Source organism: Oreochromis aureus, linkage group 1 (genome assembly GCF_013358895.1).
Source record: "Oreochromis aureus strain Israel breed Guangdong linkage group 1, ZZ_aureus, whole genome shotgun sequence".
In the NCBI taxonomy this organism is placed as follows: domain Eukaryota; kingdom Metazoa; phylum Chordata; class Actinopteri; order Cichliformes; family Cichlidae; genus Oreochromis; species Oreochromis aureus.
Window position 1 is genome coordinate 26,138,962 of NC_052942.1, and position 15,913 is coordinate 26,154,874.

Genomic DNA, 15,913 nt, shown 5'->3' on the forward strand with positions numbered 1-15,913 from the left:
GCAATGAGGGACAAATACAGAAGTGGATTGCATACCAAATGGCTCCTTATAGTTTTTCACCCTAACAATACGTTTTGATCAGCCAGGAAGAGCCTTTACCTCCAAATGTACAAAGAGACTAGAACTTCGCGCAAACCAGCAGGCGAAGCTAACACCTAGTACTCACCTGAGGGTCAACACACTGTTATTTCTTAAATAATAAAAACAGTTCAGAAGTTATTACTGTTACACTAATTGTTATGTGGGGCGTCTACTGCCAGGCTCTATTTAAAATAGATCAAGGTGGGAATTTGCTGCTCTCTTTGTTTTAAGGCTTTGAGCTTTCATTCATGTTCTGTCTTCAGTTGTTTATTGTTTTCCAGGGTCTTCAGAGCCACAAACTTTCCCTGTGTGCTTCAAAAAGAGGGCAGAGTGCAACCTTTGACAGATGGCCAGGCAATTAGAGGTCTAACATAGATATGCAATCACTCATTAACAGTCTACCTGACCTGCATGTCTTTGGCTAATGTGAGGAAACAGGATCACCAAGGGGAAACTTGCTTCCCGACACACAGGGACATAACAATAGATTGGACGCTGGGGGTGCAAACTGAACCCAGAGTAATCTTGTTCTGAGTCACACTCCCTCTTCACACCTAAACACCTGTTTACGCACTGAGAATTAACATATTGTGCTTTGGGGAAAAGTGGAAGGAAACAAAAGGGGTTTATAAATTAAAATCTAGATGTTATGTATGGTGTAGAAATCTAACGACAGACACTAATGCTCATGATTTGTCACCGCCATTGAAACTGATTAAGGCTCAGTGGAAGCAAAATTGGCGACAGCAAAGACAAAGGAATGACTTAATTCGGTGGGATTTGTCCCCCAAAGTCACGAGCAGCAAGATCATCATACAGATTTTAGCAAAGCACCTCCTATGTGATACAGTGGTTTTATTACACAATTTATATTTAAAGTGAACCGTTTGCACCTGGATTCATGTAAAAATGCTTCTTAGCTTTAGTTTTTATCTCACAGAATTGATATATGCTCTGTGGGTTTTTGGGTGAGACAAACAAAGTGTCCATCAATTTAAAAATAGACCGGAGAGCATGCTAGCCTCTGTGGCGCACCCTGAATGTGCCCAGATGTGGCACATGTTTATGAGTAGCTGTCCTGCCCCGAGGTGACCTCTGCTTTAAGTGGTAAGAAAGCAAACAGCTGCTGTCTAGCAAAATATTTCCCCTGTCGAGGTGTTACAGCACCTTTGAGTGCTATTGACCTGTCGGCTGGACAGTTTAAGAAAATAAACTGCATACTGGATTTGAGCAACAGCTGTGTGAAAGTGTCGGGGAAATTGAATTCTAAAGTGTCGCATCTGCAGCAACATGACTAGAGTAGAAGTTGGTAACTCCCATGACTGGTTACTAGTGCAATTAAGGTGTCAGTGCTGAGGCACATTGCTTTTCACAAAGAAATGTGTGTACCTGTGCATTTGGGCTAATCCAGATTTAATATTATTGTGTTATTTATTTCAGCTAATATACGAACAGAGCTGGGTTTTGTTTTTCTTTTTGCTTCTTTTGTAGATAGTGAGTGATGGTTGGTTTCAATCCCTCTAAATGCTCTGATCAGCCAATTTACACCTTTGATAAACATATAACATTGCTCAACTATATGCCACGGTTCACTGGAAAGCCTTGGGTTTGGATTTGGCAGCAAACGGGGGGGTTAGCGGATTAATATTAATGGTGATTGGTATAAATGTTAGCCATATTAGAGATTGGCTCCAGCCCCCTGTGATCATGAACTGGATGAGCAGTTGTGAAAATGAATGTATAGATGGATTGATGTTCGTTATTGTTCTTGATCTGGTCAATTTAGTTTTCTGTGCTAAGCTATTAGTATTATTCGTTTTCTTTTATTATCATAGCCTTAGTTTAGTTCTCTTTATTTGGTGGTTTCACCATAGTTCTGGTTCTCCATTGCTTCTTTTTGTCATTTTTCTTTTTCATTTCGGGTAAATCAAGACCCACTTTCAAAGTCCACCTGTGACTTCTTGTGCCTTCCAGCTCCATTTATTCTACAAAGAGTTTTGAGATGGAACAGAAAAATACCCAACAGCAGCATGCTGTGGGTTCAGAAATGTCCTTTTACTGTTTAGGATTTTTGCATTTTCAACAAAGAAACTTTAGCATTGCAAATCCAACATAAATTTTAATTAATGCATTACCACTAACGGATGACTCCAGTGCAGAAAAACTAAAAAGGTTGACTTTGTGGTACCAATGCATCATCACTGACAGCCTCCTTCACTAGAGAGGCATTAGGTTCAGGAATGAGAGCCAAAGACAGAGCCAATACTGTGAATTATGGATAGTTAGACTGCCAAATTACAGTCAAAAGCCAGAATAGCAAAAAGCACCGAATTGAGATAATGTGCTAATTAGACAGCTATTGGTGAATGTCTTTCCATTACCATGGACACTGATGGTTATTTACTCTGCACTTTACTGATACATTTTGTCCAGTCTATGTGATCATCCACTCTGAGCTATGGCCTGCATATTGTTTTATTAATGATTGATAATTCACTCTTATTTCACTGTTGCAGCAACATAGTCCTACCACCACAGCTACATATAAAAATATAGTATTTTAGACTAAATATAGTCAGTTGCTACACATGCCAACCAGAAGTAGTGGTTTGTAGCAGAAGTTTAATGAATGGAAACAAGAAGGAGGGCTCCTTTCCAGAGCGGGAGATCATGTTGCACCCAGAGCAAAAAGACACAACCCTTATTGAGCTGGCAAAGTGGGACTACAAATAAAAAGGTAAACGATCGCTTCATCTCCTCCAAGAAACATGAAGCACATGTAGCAGGACATCCAAATGATCACTGATTACAAGACTATTACAAGTGCCTCAAATATTGATGCTTCCCTGGTTCCACTGTCTACATTTCTTTCTGATACTCCATCAGAAGGTAGCAACCACAAGGCCACAGCTTCTTTGCTGACTATGGCTAACTTCATTATGATAATGCACTGAATTCTGGGTATTATGTATTTGTCATGAAACACCATAAAAGCAGTCCTGCAAAAAAACAAACTGATGCAGAGTTAGAGTGGACTTTAGCATATTCTGGCTAAGGCTTTTATTGGTCTTTATTGGCCTCAATTTCTGTGTCAAGTAAAAGTTAACAGAATCTGACAGGATGTTAGAAAATGTGTCCTGCCGATGCTAAAGTGATGATGAAGACAACTGCATGAGTATCTCAAAGTCCGTACACAATATATAAAAACACACACACACACACACACACACACACACACACACACACACACACACACACACACACACACACACACACACACACACACACACACACACACACACACACACACACACACACACACACACACACACACTTTAATAAAAAGACAGCAGTGATTGGAGCCTTAATGGGCATGTGTAATGATGCATTTCAGGGTGTAAGTGTGCGAGCGGACATAGCGCAGATTTGAACAAAAATAATTATCTGCTTGATCCTGATGAATCAAATGACTGACACACACGATAAGGTGTGCACACACACACACACACACACACACACACACACACACACACACACTGTTCAGTCTTGTTTCTGCTGCCCACCCGGGTATTTCTTCAATGGAAAGCCGACAGTTTACCCTACAACATGTTCTTCACAGTCTCTGGCAGTTAGCAATTAAATTGTCAGACAGAAAACACACATTCAGCATTCATAAAGTCAAACACACACAACCAGATGCGTGTGCACACTCTCACACAAATAAAAACACAGGCAAACACAAAAACACAAATAGTTTTTTCTGCCAACAAGATGTCAGATCACAAAAATCTGTATTGATTGTACTTCTTTTATTCAAAACTTAACAGAATGACATACACAAGGAGTACTTATTGGCTGTTTGAGCTTCAGCATATAAACCTACTTAAAGAAGTCACAAAAGCAACGCACACTTCAATAAAAATGTTTTTGTTATAACGTGTTATTGATGAAAGAAGTCATCTGGAATAATAGTAAGTCAGAGACAGAGTGAGGGAAAGAATAAAGATGAAGAAGAGCAGAGGAGATGAAAAAAAGAAAGGTCTACAGAAAGTTCACTGTCATTCCTCTTAGTTCATGCTCATTTGCTTTCTTTACATATATTATTCTCACCACAAAGAAAAACAACATACAAAGACCTTTTTTTCCAGGCAACCTACACTCAGGATGCTAACCGGTGGGTTTAATCATCTGTCTCATTCCCTATAAACACAAATTAAGTGATGCTTAAAGATCTTTGCTAAAGTGGGAATACACAGACATAGTACATAGACATAAAAAGTTAGCATGCTAAAAAAAACAAGTTAGGGCCTTTTAGCAGGCTGCCCTGAGAAAAGATAACTCCTGATTAAAAAACAACAAAAAGCAAAGACCAAGCTTGATCCTGCTGTGATGGGACCGGAAGTTATTTCTGTTACACAGGACCCTAACCCGTTTTCAGGGAAATCCTTGCATATTTTAGCAAAGACAACACCATACTTTTTCTACCACAACATTTTGGAGTCCAGGTTTTGAACTGGCCCTCCTGCAGCTCACACCTTTTACTAACTAAAAAGACTGGGTGCATCACGAACCAGAAAGCATGCCAAAGTAGATCCACGCCTGTTGAGCAGTTAGAATAAGCGGGACAACAATAGGACAACATTCCTCTCCCAAAAGTGTGTAACGGGTCCTACACAGTAGTAAACATTAACTTGTCCTATATGATTTGAAATGTGTTGCTGCCATCAAATCAAAATGACCTCCTATTATTTGTTTTTCTTAAAAATTGTACATTTTCTCTTCCGATATGTTTTCTGTGTTTTGTTGTGAACAAAATATCGGTTTATGACATTTGCAAATCATTGCATTCTGTTTTTATTTACATTTTGCACAGCACCCCAACTTTTTGGGGATTGGGGTTGCATCCTATCTCAGTGTCTTGTAGAGTGTAACTGTCTTGTATTTTGTCTCATGTCCTTGTCTTCCCCGTTTATGTATGTAGATAGTGACATTCTGAAAATGCCAGCAGCTGTAGTAGCTGATAATCTGTCATTATAGCCCATTCTTGAAGTGCACTCAAACATCAAGCCCTTTAAGCACATGCACGCACACGTCCCAATGCAATGCACAGAATAGATAACAAGCGTCCCATCCGTAATAAGCCAAGGCTATGTGTCTCTTCATAAAATACTTTACTGTATTCTATTTTTAACTTAAAGCAACATGCATAATACATGAGGAGGACTTTCCATCTGTCACCTGACAATGAGCAAAATCTCATTTGTACATTTGTTGTGATAAAACTATGTAGCCACGTCAGTTATGATTAGTGCGATTTCTTGTAAAGTACTTAGAGTGCGAATGGCTGACGGCAGCTCTAAAGCTGACGAGAAGCCTTTTAAGACCACTCGTGATTGTGATGTTGGTGTTAATAAGATTTCATGAGTGAATTTATAAGATGCAAATCAGCACTAACATACAGGAACATATGAGAATTACGTCGCGGCGAGAAACAAGCTGTTAGACATGGATAGATTTGCCTTTTCTCTCTATCAAGGTCACAATGGCCAACAGCAGAGAACAAAAAGTCAATTTCTCACTCCTTTTTCTCTTTCCATTTTCTTTATTTTCTTCTCTCTCTTCAATTATATCTCACTATTTCTCCATCCAGCTCCCTTTAAGGCTCAGAGGTGAGTAGACTCCATTTCCATCCACCTTTAGAGAAAACTTCAATGTCACATGTCAAGTACCTGCTTGGACATTCAGTCCTTTTTCTTTTCCTGTTCTCTGTTCCTGGTGCTCGCTTTTTAGATATGAAGTAGCAAGCTGAATATTCAGCCCCATTTTCTCCCCTTCCTTTCTCTTCTCTGTAGATTTCAATGAGCTCTGTGCCTTCTCACTCTCCTCGCATCTCTGTACTTTCACCATCTTCAGACTTAACATTTTAAACAAATCAAAGCGAAAGGAGAAAAGCAGATGACAGACGGAGAAAGTGGATGGGAAGATAGCAGTGCAGAGTAGAGTAGGTGAGGGAGAGATGAGGAGAAAAGAGTGGAGAATAAAGAACTCAGCGTTTGTTGGGACAAAATGAGAGGCAAGTGGAGTGTAAGGGGGGAGGGAAGGGAAAGAGTGGAGGGCAGAGAGTGCAGAGGAGACAAAGGGGAAGAAGATTTGAAAACATGATATACGAGAATACATGAAGAGAAGAGAATCAAGAAAAGAAAACGTAGATAGACTTGAGATGTTGTTCCACAGGTAAATAAATTATTCATGTCTCTGCAACAATGGCTCGAGAACCAAAGTTGCCTTGACAAAAGTGGAAGGGGGCGGGTGGGGTGGGATTAGGGTGATGACCGCAGCTGAAACAGAATTCAAACCACAAACAAACCACAAACACGAAGCCTCCAACAACAGTGCTTTAACCTCGTCAACACTAGACGTAAGAGAATATGCTTGTTACTGTGTCATAGTTTCTTCTGAGGCTTCCTGCAAGTCATGCTCACTACAGTAGTTTTTTCTTTCTCTCTCGGGTGCTATTTTGAATTTCCACATTCATCACATTGGGTTATAGGCCTACAAATGTTTTCCCAACAATATCCTGTCCCTTAAACCTCCCTCATGGATTGTATTTCAGTTGACTGGAACCCAGTACTCTTCTTTTAAGATCACAACACAATATGATGAAAGCATATTGCAGGTATAAAATGTGTATTTTCCACCTGTCAGATTACAGGGTTTTAGTTTTTTGATGTTGTTTTTAAAAAAAAAAAAAAACTCTTTAGTGAAATTAAACAATGAAAAAGCTCACCTTGTCAGCGTCCATTGCAGTGATGACCCACACACAGTGGGCATTGTTCTCATATTGAACAGGGTAGTTGGGAGAAGTTATGACCCCTCTGGGTCCTCTTAGGTTACTGCCACAGGTACGAGCTACAGAGGAAGAGAGCAAAAGAGAGAAGGAGCAACAAAGGGCTTTTAAAAAAAGATTTACAGTCTGGTCAAAACTGTGCTTGCAGATCCACCTTTTACTTTAGAAATAGGACAAAATGAAAACAGGGTGAGGTAGTGTCAGAGATCAAAATGGTGAAAAATAGAATGTAAGCATATAATATTTACTATGTTTACACTGACTTTAGACCTATGTGTGTGGATTTGTGTGAATAGAATTTTAATTAATAATAGTAATTTATAACCAAATCAATCCAAATTTCTTCCCTTTATATAGCACTTTTCACAAACAGCAAATGCCCACAGGAATAATATCATTATTTTACTAATTCTCCAATTACTTAACATATTTCCTTTTTAATGGTCCAAATTCCCATTGTACCAACTTTTAGTATCACCTTGGCCTCCAGTGCTACAGTGTGGATTCATTTGAAATATTAAACAAATCTCAGAGATTTTTATGTGCAGATTAAAGAGAAAAGTAGGAACATCCTGTCTCAAAGGGATATTGAACAAGTATGTAATGCATTTACGTCTTCTGTTTGGGACTTCTGCATTTCCTTATCTTCCAGTTGTCCTAATAGGTCCTAGAAAAGCTTTAATTTGATCCAAGACATGACTGCAAAAGTCTTAATGGGAGCAGAACTAGAGATTATACTTCTGTATTAGTTTATTTTCCTTGGCTCCCCATTAAATCTAGAATTGAATTTAGTATCCTTCTCCTCACTACAAAGCCCTGAAAGAGGAGTTTTTATGTCTTAAAGATCTCACTTTTTTAAAATGTAAAGAAAACTAGGATACAGTTTGGAACAGGTATATTTTTGAGTTTGTCTGAAAGACATCATAACATCTTTTCATTCACAGTGCATACATCAGCTGCTTAAACATGCTTGACATGCCAAAGGCCAACCTGTGGTCAATATTTTAAAGAAAGTCAACATGAAACGTTGAACCTTGAGACATCCTTTCATGTCTCAAAGAAATTCATTTTTGGATGAGAAAGACACACACACACACACACACACACACACACACACACACACACACACACACACACACACACACACACACACACACACACACACATACACTGTGTATCTGCAAGAAGAGAGGTCAAGGAATCATCTTAGTCTAAATTTGGGTGTTCCTTTATAGTATAGTAGCGATGTAGAATATAGAAACTATTAGGACAGTTAGCTACGGAGCAGGTGACCAACGTACCTTCCAACTCCTTGTAGTTATACTAAAACGGCAAAAATAACTTAAATCATAATGACTGAAACTGTTCACTCCTATTAGAGGGAAATAAAGCCTGTGTGTCACAGGAGCATAAGTGGTTTAAGGAGGTTTTAAATACAGATAAGTTGAGAGACATCAGAGACAGATGTCAGAAAAAGATAGAAAAAGAGTATAGGGTGAAAAAATGTAAGAAAGAATATGAAAAGAAAGTAAAGGAGGAAGGGCAAGCGGCACGAGAGAGAGAGACGTGGAAAATACAAGGAGAGAAAGGGAGAGAGAGGAGGACCTCAGATGACTGATCTGCCTGTTAATTAGAAAAGAGAGCTGAACCACACAGTGATACACACAGCTACACTCTCACACAGAAACACATTCATGGCGATTCATCTCAGAGACCAGGTTCTAATTAACAGTTAAGTCTCAGTAGAGAATGAGAGAGGCTCATGGGTTTGAATCCCAAGAGAGTGATCACACAAAATAATACAATGCACGGGAATTATAGTACAGACATTTTTAACCTCTACTTGCTTGTAACAGACTACTGATCTTGATTTCTTCTTCTTATCTCACTTTGCCCTTCTGCTTTCACATCTGTTCATTTGTATTGATATACCCCTATAGTTACAAATATTTGTGTTTAAAATAAAGTCTGGATTCACAGTTTCTATCTGGTGCCAGTTCATTCAGTCTTGTATTGTTGTGGAAATGCTGTTCTTCAGTTGCGATTTTCCTTATAAAGTACTCTATATTTAATCAAAAGTAACAAAGAAGGTTGTTCCATATTTTGACATTACTGCAAAAGTCTTTTACGAAACTGCCCCATTTACAGCTTCACTAAATGAATAATAAATATAATGCATATTGAGTAAAACCAACATTCACAGTCAATGTTGCTCCACAATTCAACTGAAATGAACTACTAAGAATGCCTTGAGGATAATTCTAAAAGAGATTCTGTGACAACAACAACAACAACAACAAAAAAGAAAAACAGAGACAAAAGTAGTGATCCTCAAAGTGTCAGCCACTGCCCCCTGGTGAGCTATGTAGGTACTATAGGTAAGCTGCTGATGGTTTTCTATAATATCTAAACAATATTTTAAAAAGTGAATTTTGAAGTTAGATGTGAAAGGTTAAATGTTTACACTTATTTTGGAAACAAAATTTTTTAAAAAGCCATAATTTAAAAAGTAGCAATTTTCATATATCAGACCTTGTTTTAGTAGTCTCAAAGGCAACCCTAAAATAATCTGAGTATATCTCATGATTCAGTAGCTTCTAGAACCACCTTTAGCAGCAAAAATGTGATGTAATTGTTTTCTGTATGACTTTATCAGCCTCTCACATTGTTGTTGAAGAGTTTTGACCCACAGTGTTGCTTCACTCTATTGGCTTCCTTTTATGCACAGCTCTCTTAAAGCTCTGCCACAGCATTTCAGGCTGAGGTCCACAGTTTGACTGGACTTTTGTGACACCATGATTTATTTTCTTTCTGTTGTAGATTTGCTTCTGTGCTTAGGATCATTGTCCATTTGCATCACCTAGGTTCAGCCAAACTCTAGCAATGAGACATATGGTCTCACATTTGGTTAGGATACATTTGTATGCATAGTTTATGGTCCACTAAACTGACTGCATGGTGCCCATGTCTAATAGCTACATAACAAGCCCACATCATCACCAGCAAACTGCTGAAGCATTTGCTTTTGTAGAAGTTGTCATACTTGCTGATGACCAACTAATCAAGTGAATTTTGTTCGCAGCATATGGCTGTGAGGGTGGTTTTTCATGTTTATAGCTCTGTGAAAACCTTTTTTTGTCTATTGTATGTCATCTTTGTTGGAAAGGAGTTAAATTGGAGCATTTGCTATAAGGTTGAAAATTGACCTAACCGGCCAAATCATCAGAAAATTCTATGAATATGAAATGAAGTAAATATATTATGATGGTAATTAGAGTTAATGAAAGTTTTGAAAACCCTGCAGAAAATTTCCAAATTCAAACACAGTTTGGGCGTGGCTGTACTAGAGTAAATCTGTGTTTGTCAGTAATATACTGTACTATGCAATGTGGTTTACAACAAGAACACACTGATCTCAGAGTGCTGAGTCCTAAGCATTTATTACAGCATCTGTAATGGTGTTTTTAATATTTATTTTGTTATATCACTTGGAGGTTATATTGGTGATGTTCTGAGTAATGTTTTGAGACTTCAACATGAACAAATGCTTCACCCATGTAGTCACTGAGCTATTTATAAAACATTTTTTGAGTGTCATGTCAATTTATTTGTTTTAAATAATGAAAAATGATGTCAAATTCTCCTATTAAGAATACTTTATGGTGGGTTTTTTCCCCTAATTGATGATTTATTGTTCATGGTCATCTGCCTGAAATAAAATACATCTAAGTATGAATTAAAAATCTTGTAAAATAAGTTATACATAGTATTTATGTAAATATAAATAGTAAAACGAAAATTCCAGAGTAGCTTTTCAAGAAACCCCTACTGTTTCTAACCATCAGAAGTAGCCAGTATCATGATTCCAGGCAGGTTCCTGCAGCCACAGACAGACATGTAGTCACAGATTACACATTCACACATGTGCACATAACCACACACATCTAAACTTTAACACAATGTGACAGGGACCCTACAGTCTGTGTCTGAGCGCTGGGACTGTCTGCCCATCAAACACACACACAGCTCAAGGCAAATATTGCAGCAACTATGAGCTGTGTGACATTGTCCACTGGACACTAGCTGCAAGTGCAAGTGTGTTTGTAAGTGTATTTTCGCACACACTTGGGTGTCTATGCGAGCTGTCTCCCGTTTTATTGTAAAATAATAAGCCCAACAGGATACTGTCGGTAAACATGCGGGCAGTGAGATCCCCTGCATCATTGCGCCGCCACTCATACATTTATTTATTTAGCCACTCAGTCAGAAAGTGAATCATAATTTTTACACATTAACAAATAATAAAACATAATCCGAGCTAATATTATTTATGATATGTCCATAATAATATAGATTTAGCATTTGCAAATACCCCAAAACAACATAACTATTCAAAGCTTTTGAAAACCATGAGACAATATCTTTATGTAAGATATTATTGCAAATAGGGAATACACTGGATTATCGCTCAGCTGCCAATGTCAGTCACTATGGAAGCTCTGTAGTGATTGCTAGGAACAACTCATTTTTTTCATGCTAAGCTGATTTAAGAGGTGTTATTTTGTTAACCTGACTTACAATTCCTGGCACCATTTTTATGGCTCTGACACACACAAACAAGATGAAGTGCCTATGCCTAATCCTACATGCAAAGTTAATATTGACTAACAGAAACAGCAATCAGTGCAACACCATACCATTTTAATTGCTGACAAAATTAGAGATCTGGAGACAGATTCAGAGGTATGGGACCAGGATTAACTATTGCAGCATGGCTTTAGAGGAGTATTATAAAAGATCTGCTTAAAGATCTCCTCATTTTCATCAACAATCTGACACTCTGAGGAACAAATAATTAGTGTGACCATAGCTGTGCCTGTGTGGCCTTATCCTAATAATGCTAACACATCACGGTCATGCAATTCCACTGTTATCCAAAAACTATTAAAAACACATTAGGATTACTGACTTTTGCTTTTGCTAATGATGAAAATGTAATCCTAGTTTCATTGCTACAGTGCCTACAGTGGTGGGGCTGCTGATTAAAGACCGGTCATATTTTTGAATGCAGACCTCTGGGGCGATAATAGTTGGTAAAACTTGTTGATAATTTAACCTCTAGTTCACCCAAAGTGCACACAAAAGTGTCCTTGAACATATCACTGAATCTGAGGTAATCAGGCTCACACTTCCCCTGCACCTCCAGCTCTTTACATCATTCTCAGGTCCAAGGTTAATATTAACTACCATGTGATTTTTGAACACATTAGTCAGCATTAGAGCTTCTTGACTTTAACCCTCTAAGAAAATACAAAACTTGGGAAACTTGGCTTTCGCTGTTATTTACCTTTTTAATCTTGTTGTTTCATTTACTTTAATTTATTAATTTAAAAAATAATTATGCATCCTCTATCTGTATACACTGTATTTGTTGATATTAACTGATTAAAGTAAAATGAATGGTGTAAGCCTCTTTTAACAAGTTATGTTGCTGTTTTATTCCAGGTATATTTAAGCTTATTTTAAAGTAAAAACAGCCACACTTTTCAAATTTACCATAGACAACAAGTTTAACGTTGCGGCTGTGCTATGATTACAGCTATATTCACAAGTGAAACGATCACTGTGGAAATGAGAAGCGAAACATCTCTTTTATTTGTCATCACACAGTGTTCAGCCTCCATTTGGGCGCTCACTTTTTGAATGGTATATATGGTTCATTTTGATCTTTTTATCCTATTAGACATTTGCTTAAAAATTGGTATGAATATTGGTGAAAAGTTGTTTTTTAATGATATCAATATTTTGACCATAGGAAATCTAATCCAATCTAAATATTTGTGACAAATCTGAAGACATTTCTTGAGGCATCCATGATTTTCTGTCCATCCATCCATCCATCCATTTTCTTCTGCTTACCCGGGGCCGGGTCGCGGGAGCAGCAGCCCAAGCAGAGAAGCCCAGACCTCCCTCTCCCCAGCCACTTCCTCCAGCTTATCCGGGGGAACACCAAGGCGTTCCCAGGCCAGCCGAGAGATATAATCTCTCCAGTGTGTCCTGGATCTGCCCCGGGGCCTCCTCCTGGTGGGACATGCCCGGAAAACCTCGCCCAGGAGGCGCCCAGGGGGCATCCTTGTCAGACGCCCGAACCACCTCAACTGGCTCATTTCGATGTGGAGGAGCAGCGGCTCTACTCTGAGCCCCTCCTGAATGACCGAACTTCTCACCCTATCTCTAAGGGAGAGGCCAGCCACCCTTCGGAGGAAACCCATTTCCACCGCTTGTATTCGCGATCTCGTTCTTTCGGTCACTACCAGTGTTGGTCAAGTTACTTGAAAAAAGTAATCAGTTACTAATTACTGATTACTTCCCCAAAAAAGTAATCCCGTTACTTTACTGATTACTTATTTTCAAAAGTAATCAATTACTTAGTTACTTAGTTACTTTTTAAAAAGACGATTTACAACCTGAATAGGTGATAAAGCGATAGATCTTTCAGCCCAATTCTACTTTTTCTGCATAATCCATCATACAAAATGTAATCAAATGGAAACGTCTCTTTTTAAAACTTTAAACTTTAAATCTTTTAACTTTATGCATCAAGCAAAAACTTAATTATATGCAACATTCTCTGACTGGAAGAAATTTGTTTAACAATTAAACCTATTTTCTGCACATTCCAGCACATAAAATAAAATATGTTTTTGTGTTTACACTCACTCTTTCAAATAGATGAAAGTAAAACACAGCAGAAAATAAATAAAATCAAAGACTAGCGGTCCTGTTGCTCTATTTTCACCTGTAAAGCAGGACTGGGTTAGGCGGAGGTTTACCCTGGTGCAGGTGTGCCGCAGCGGTCAGTGGAAGAATCCGCGAGTTTCTCTGTGAATTTCCCATTACAGTCGTAGCGCACTCGGTGCTTGCTTGGAAGTTTAGGGGTTTTTTTCGCTGTAAAAAGAAGTTTTCTTCCCACGCACAACGGACACTAATGTTTTTGTCACTTTTTATGGAATCAAACTCAAAATAAGGTCAGTACTTCCACGCTTTGAACGCTGCATGCTCATACTCTCTCGCACTTGATATATTATGATCTGCACACAGCTGTTGTCATGAACGTCGCACTCGCCACGTCACTGTCATGAGACATTCTCGCAAAAAATCACGGTTTTAGTAACGCAGTAACGCAGCGTTCCTACGTGAAAGTAACGGTAATCTAATTACCGTTTTTGCAATAGTAATCCCTTACATTACTCGTTACTTGAAAAAAGTAATCAGATTACAGTAACGCGTTACAAGTAACGCGTTACTGCCCATCTCTGGTCACTACCCACAGCTTGTGGCCATAGGTGAGGGTAGGGACGTAGATCGACCGGTAAATTGAGAGGTTCGCTTTTACACTCAGCTCTCTCTTCACCACAACAGACCGGTACAGCATCCACATCACTGCAGCAATCCGTCTGTCAATCTCCCGCTCCCTTCTCCCATCACTCATGAACAAGACCCCGAGATACTTAAACTCCTCCACTTGGGGCAGGGTCTTGTCTCTGACCCAGAGTGGTCAGGGACAAGACCACTCCGGGTCACTGATTTTCTGTTTATGATAATATTTGGATGTAAATGTGTTCACATTTCAATGCATGGATGGATGACCATTAATGTACTGGCAGCACACAAGCTATAGATCTATATTGACATATTGTTGTTTAAACGAGGTAGTAATTGTTAACAAATTATGCTTAAAAAGGGATTTAGGGTTGCAAACAAATCTTTTATTAATCTGAATTACTGATTAAAAAATAATGATCAAATGGCAACACATAACCATTTACTTATTTAACAGATATACTTTGTAAAACATATAAGCTGTTATTATAATGATGATAATAAGAGCTACTATGATTATATAAGATATTTGTATGAAATAGCTACATGATGTTTGAGTTGAATGGCAGGTGGGACTTACTTCTGCAGATGGGTCTGTGGTCACTCCAGGCTGCCAGTGTGTCAGTGACTCGTTGACAGGTGATACTTTTGGATCCCTGTAGTACGTAGCTGTCATCACAACTGAACTGGACGCTGGAGCCAACTCTATTTAAGGGGACACAAAATTAAAAACGCTTGTCAAAAAAAGTTGAAGAGGTACTCTGAGTCCAGTTCTGACTGATACCCCCAAATCACTGTCAGTTAAAAGTTTAAAAACTTGAGAAAAAACGCCCTTAAATCACCAGAAAACAGGACTCTTTCAGTTCAAATGATGTACGAATGCTAGTCCTAGTATAGAAGATGAGGTGGCTGTTAGATCCCTGACAAATAGGGCATCATCATTCTATATCAGTGGTTGGGCTCCTCTCTTCCTGTAAGATGCTTTTGTAACTGTATTGTAACATGTTTTTCTTCTGTCATCTGCTTTCTTTTGCTCTCTTCTGCTTCTCTGTTCTCAGCTTGTCATGTCTTCTCTCTATCCTCTCTTATCATTTGTTCTGATGATTCTTGTTTTCGCATTTTCTCCAACACCCTGCTGTCTAACATGGGAGAGGGACATCGAGCCATCTAAGTGGAAATCTGCATGGTGTCTTGTCTGTAAAGCTTAATGTCTCCTCCCTGCTGACACACACCACAGTCTACCACCTGGCCAAACATTCACAACATGGAGTTTTGGATGTTCATCGGCTCAACCCTGTTGTTAAACACTGTAGAGTCGTACAGCCAGGCCAAATCTTTCTCTTTACTGCCTTTGTTACATTCAGTTAGGTCAATCACTTCTGCCACAGCTTTCACCTATTCACCTCACTATTTACCTTGAAAAGAACTAAAACCTTCCTCTCATAGTTACATATTGGTTTTCTATTAAACAAAACATCCCAAACATGCTAAGTGACAGCGATCTTGTACGTCCCCAGAAATTTAAAACCCCATTCTACAGTATGTTGTCCTATTAGCCCTGTTTCACTTCACCAAACCACAATTCAGTTCCAGCTCATGTAG

At 38.7% G+C, this 15,913-nt stretch overlaps 1 protein-coding gene across 1 annotated transcript in view; it reads right to left on the reverse strand.

Moving 5' to 3' along the window:
- Positions 1 to 15,913, reverse strand: part of LOC116333697 (CUB and sushi domain-containing protein 1) — a 422,781-nt gene that overhangs the window by 152,983 nt on the left and 253,885 nt on the right. Inside the window, 2 exon segments of the mRNA XM_039613940.1 lie at positions 6,869 to 6,990; positions 14,892 to 15,016. Coding sequence (XP_039469874.1) covers positions 6,869 to 6,990; positions 14,892 to 15,016 — 247 coding nt within the window.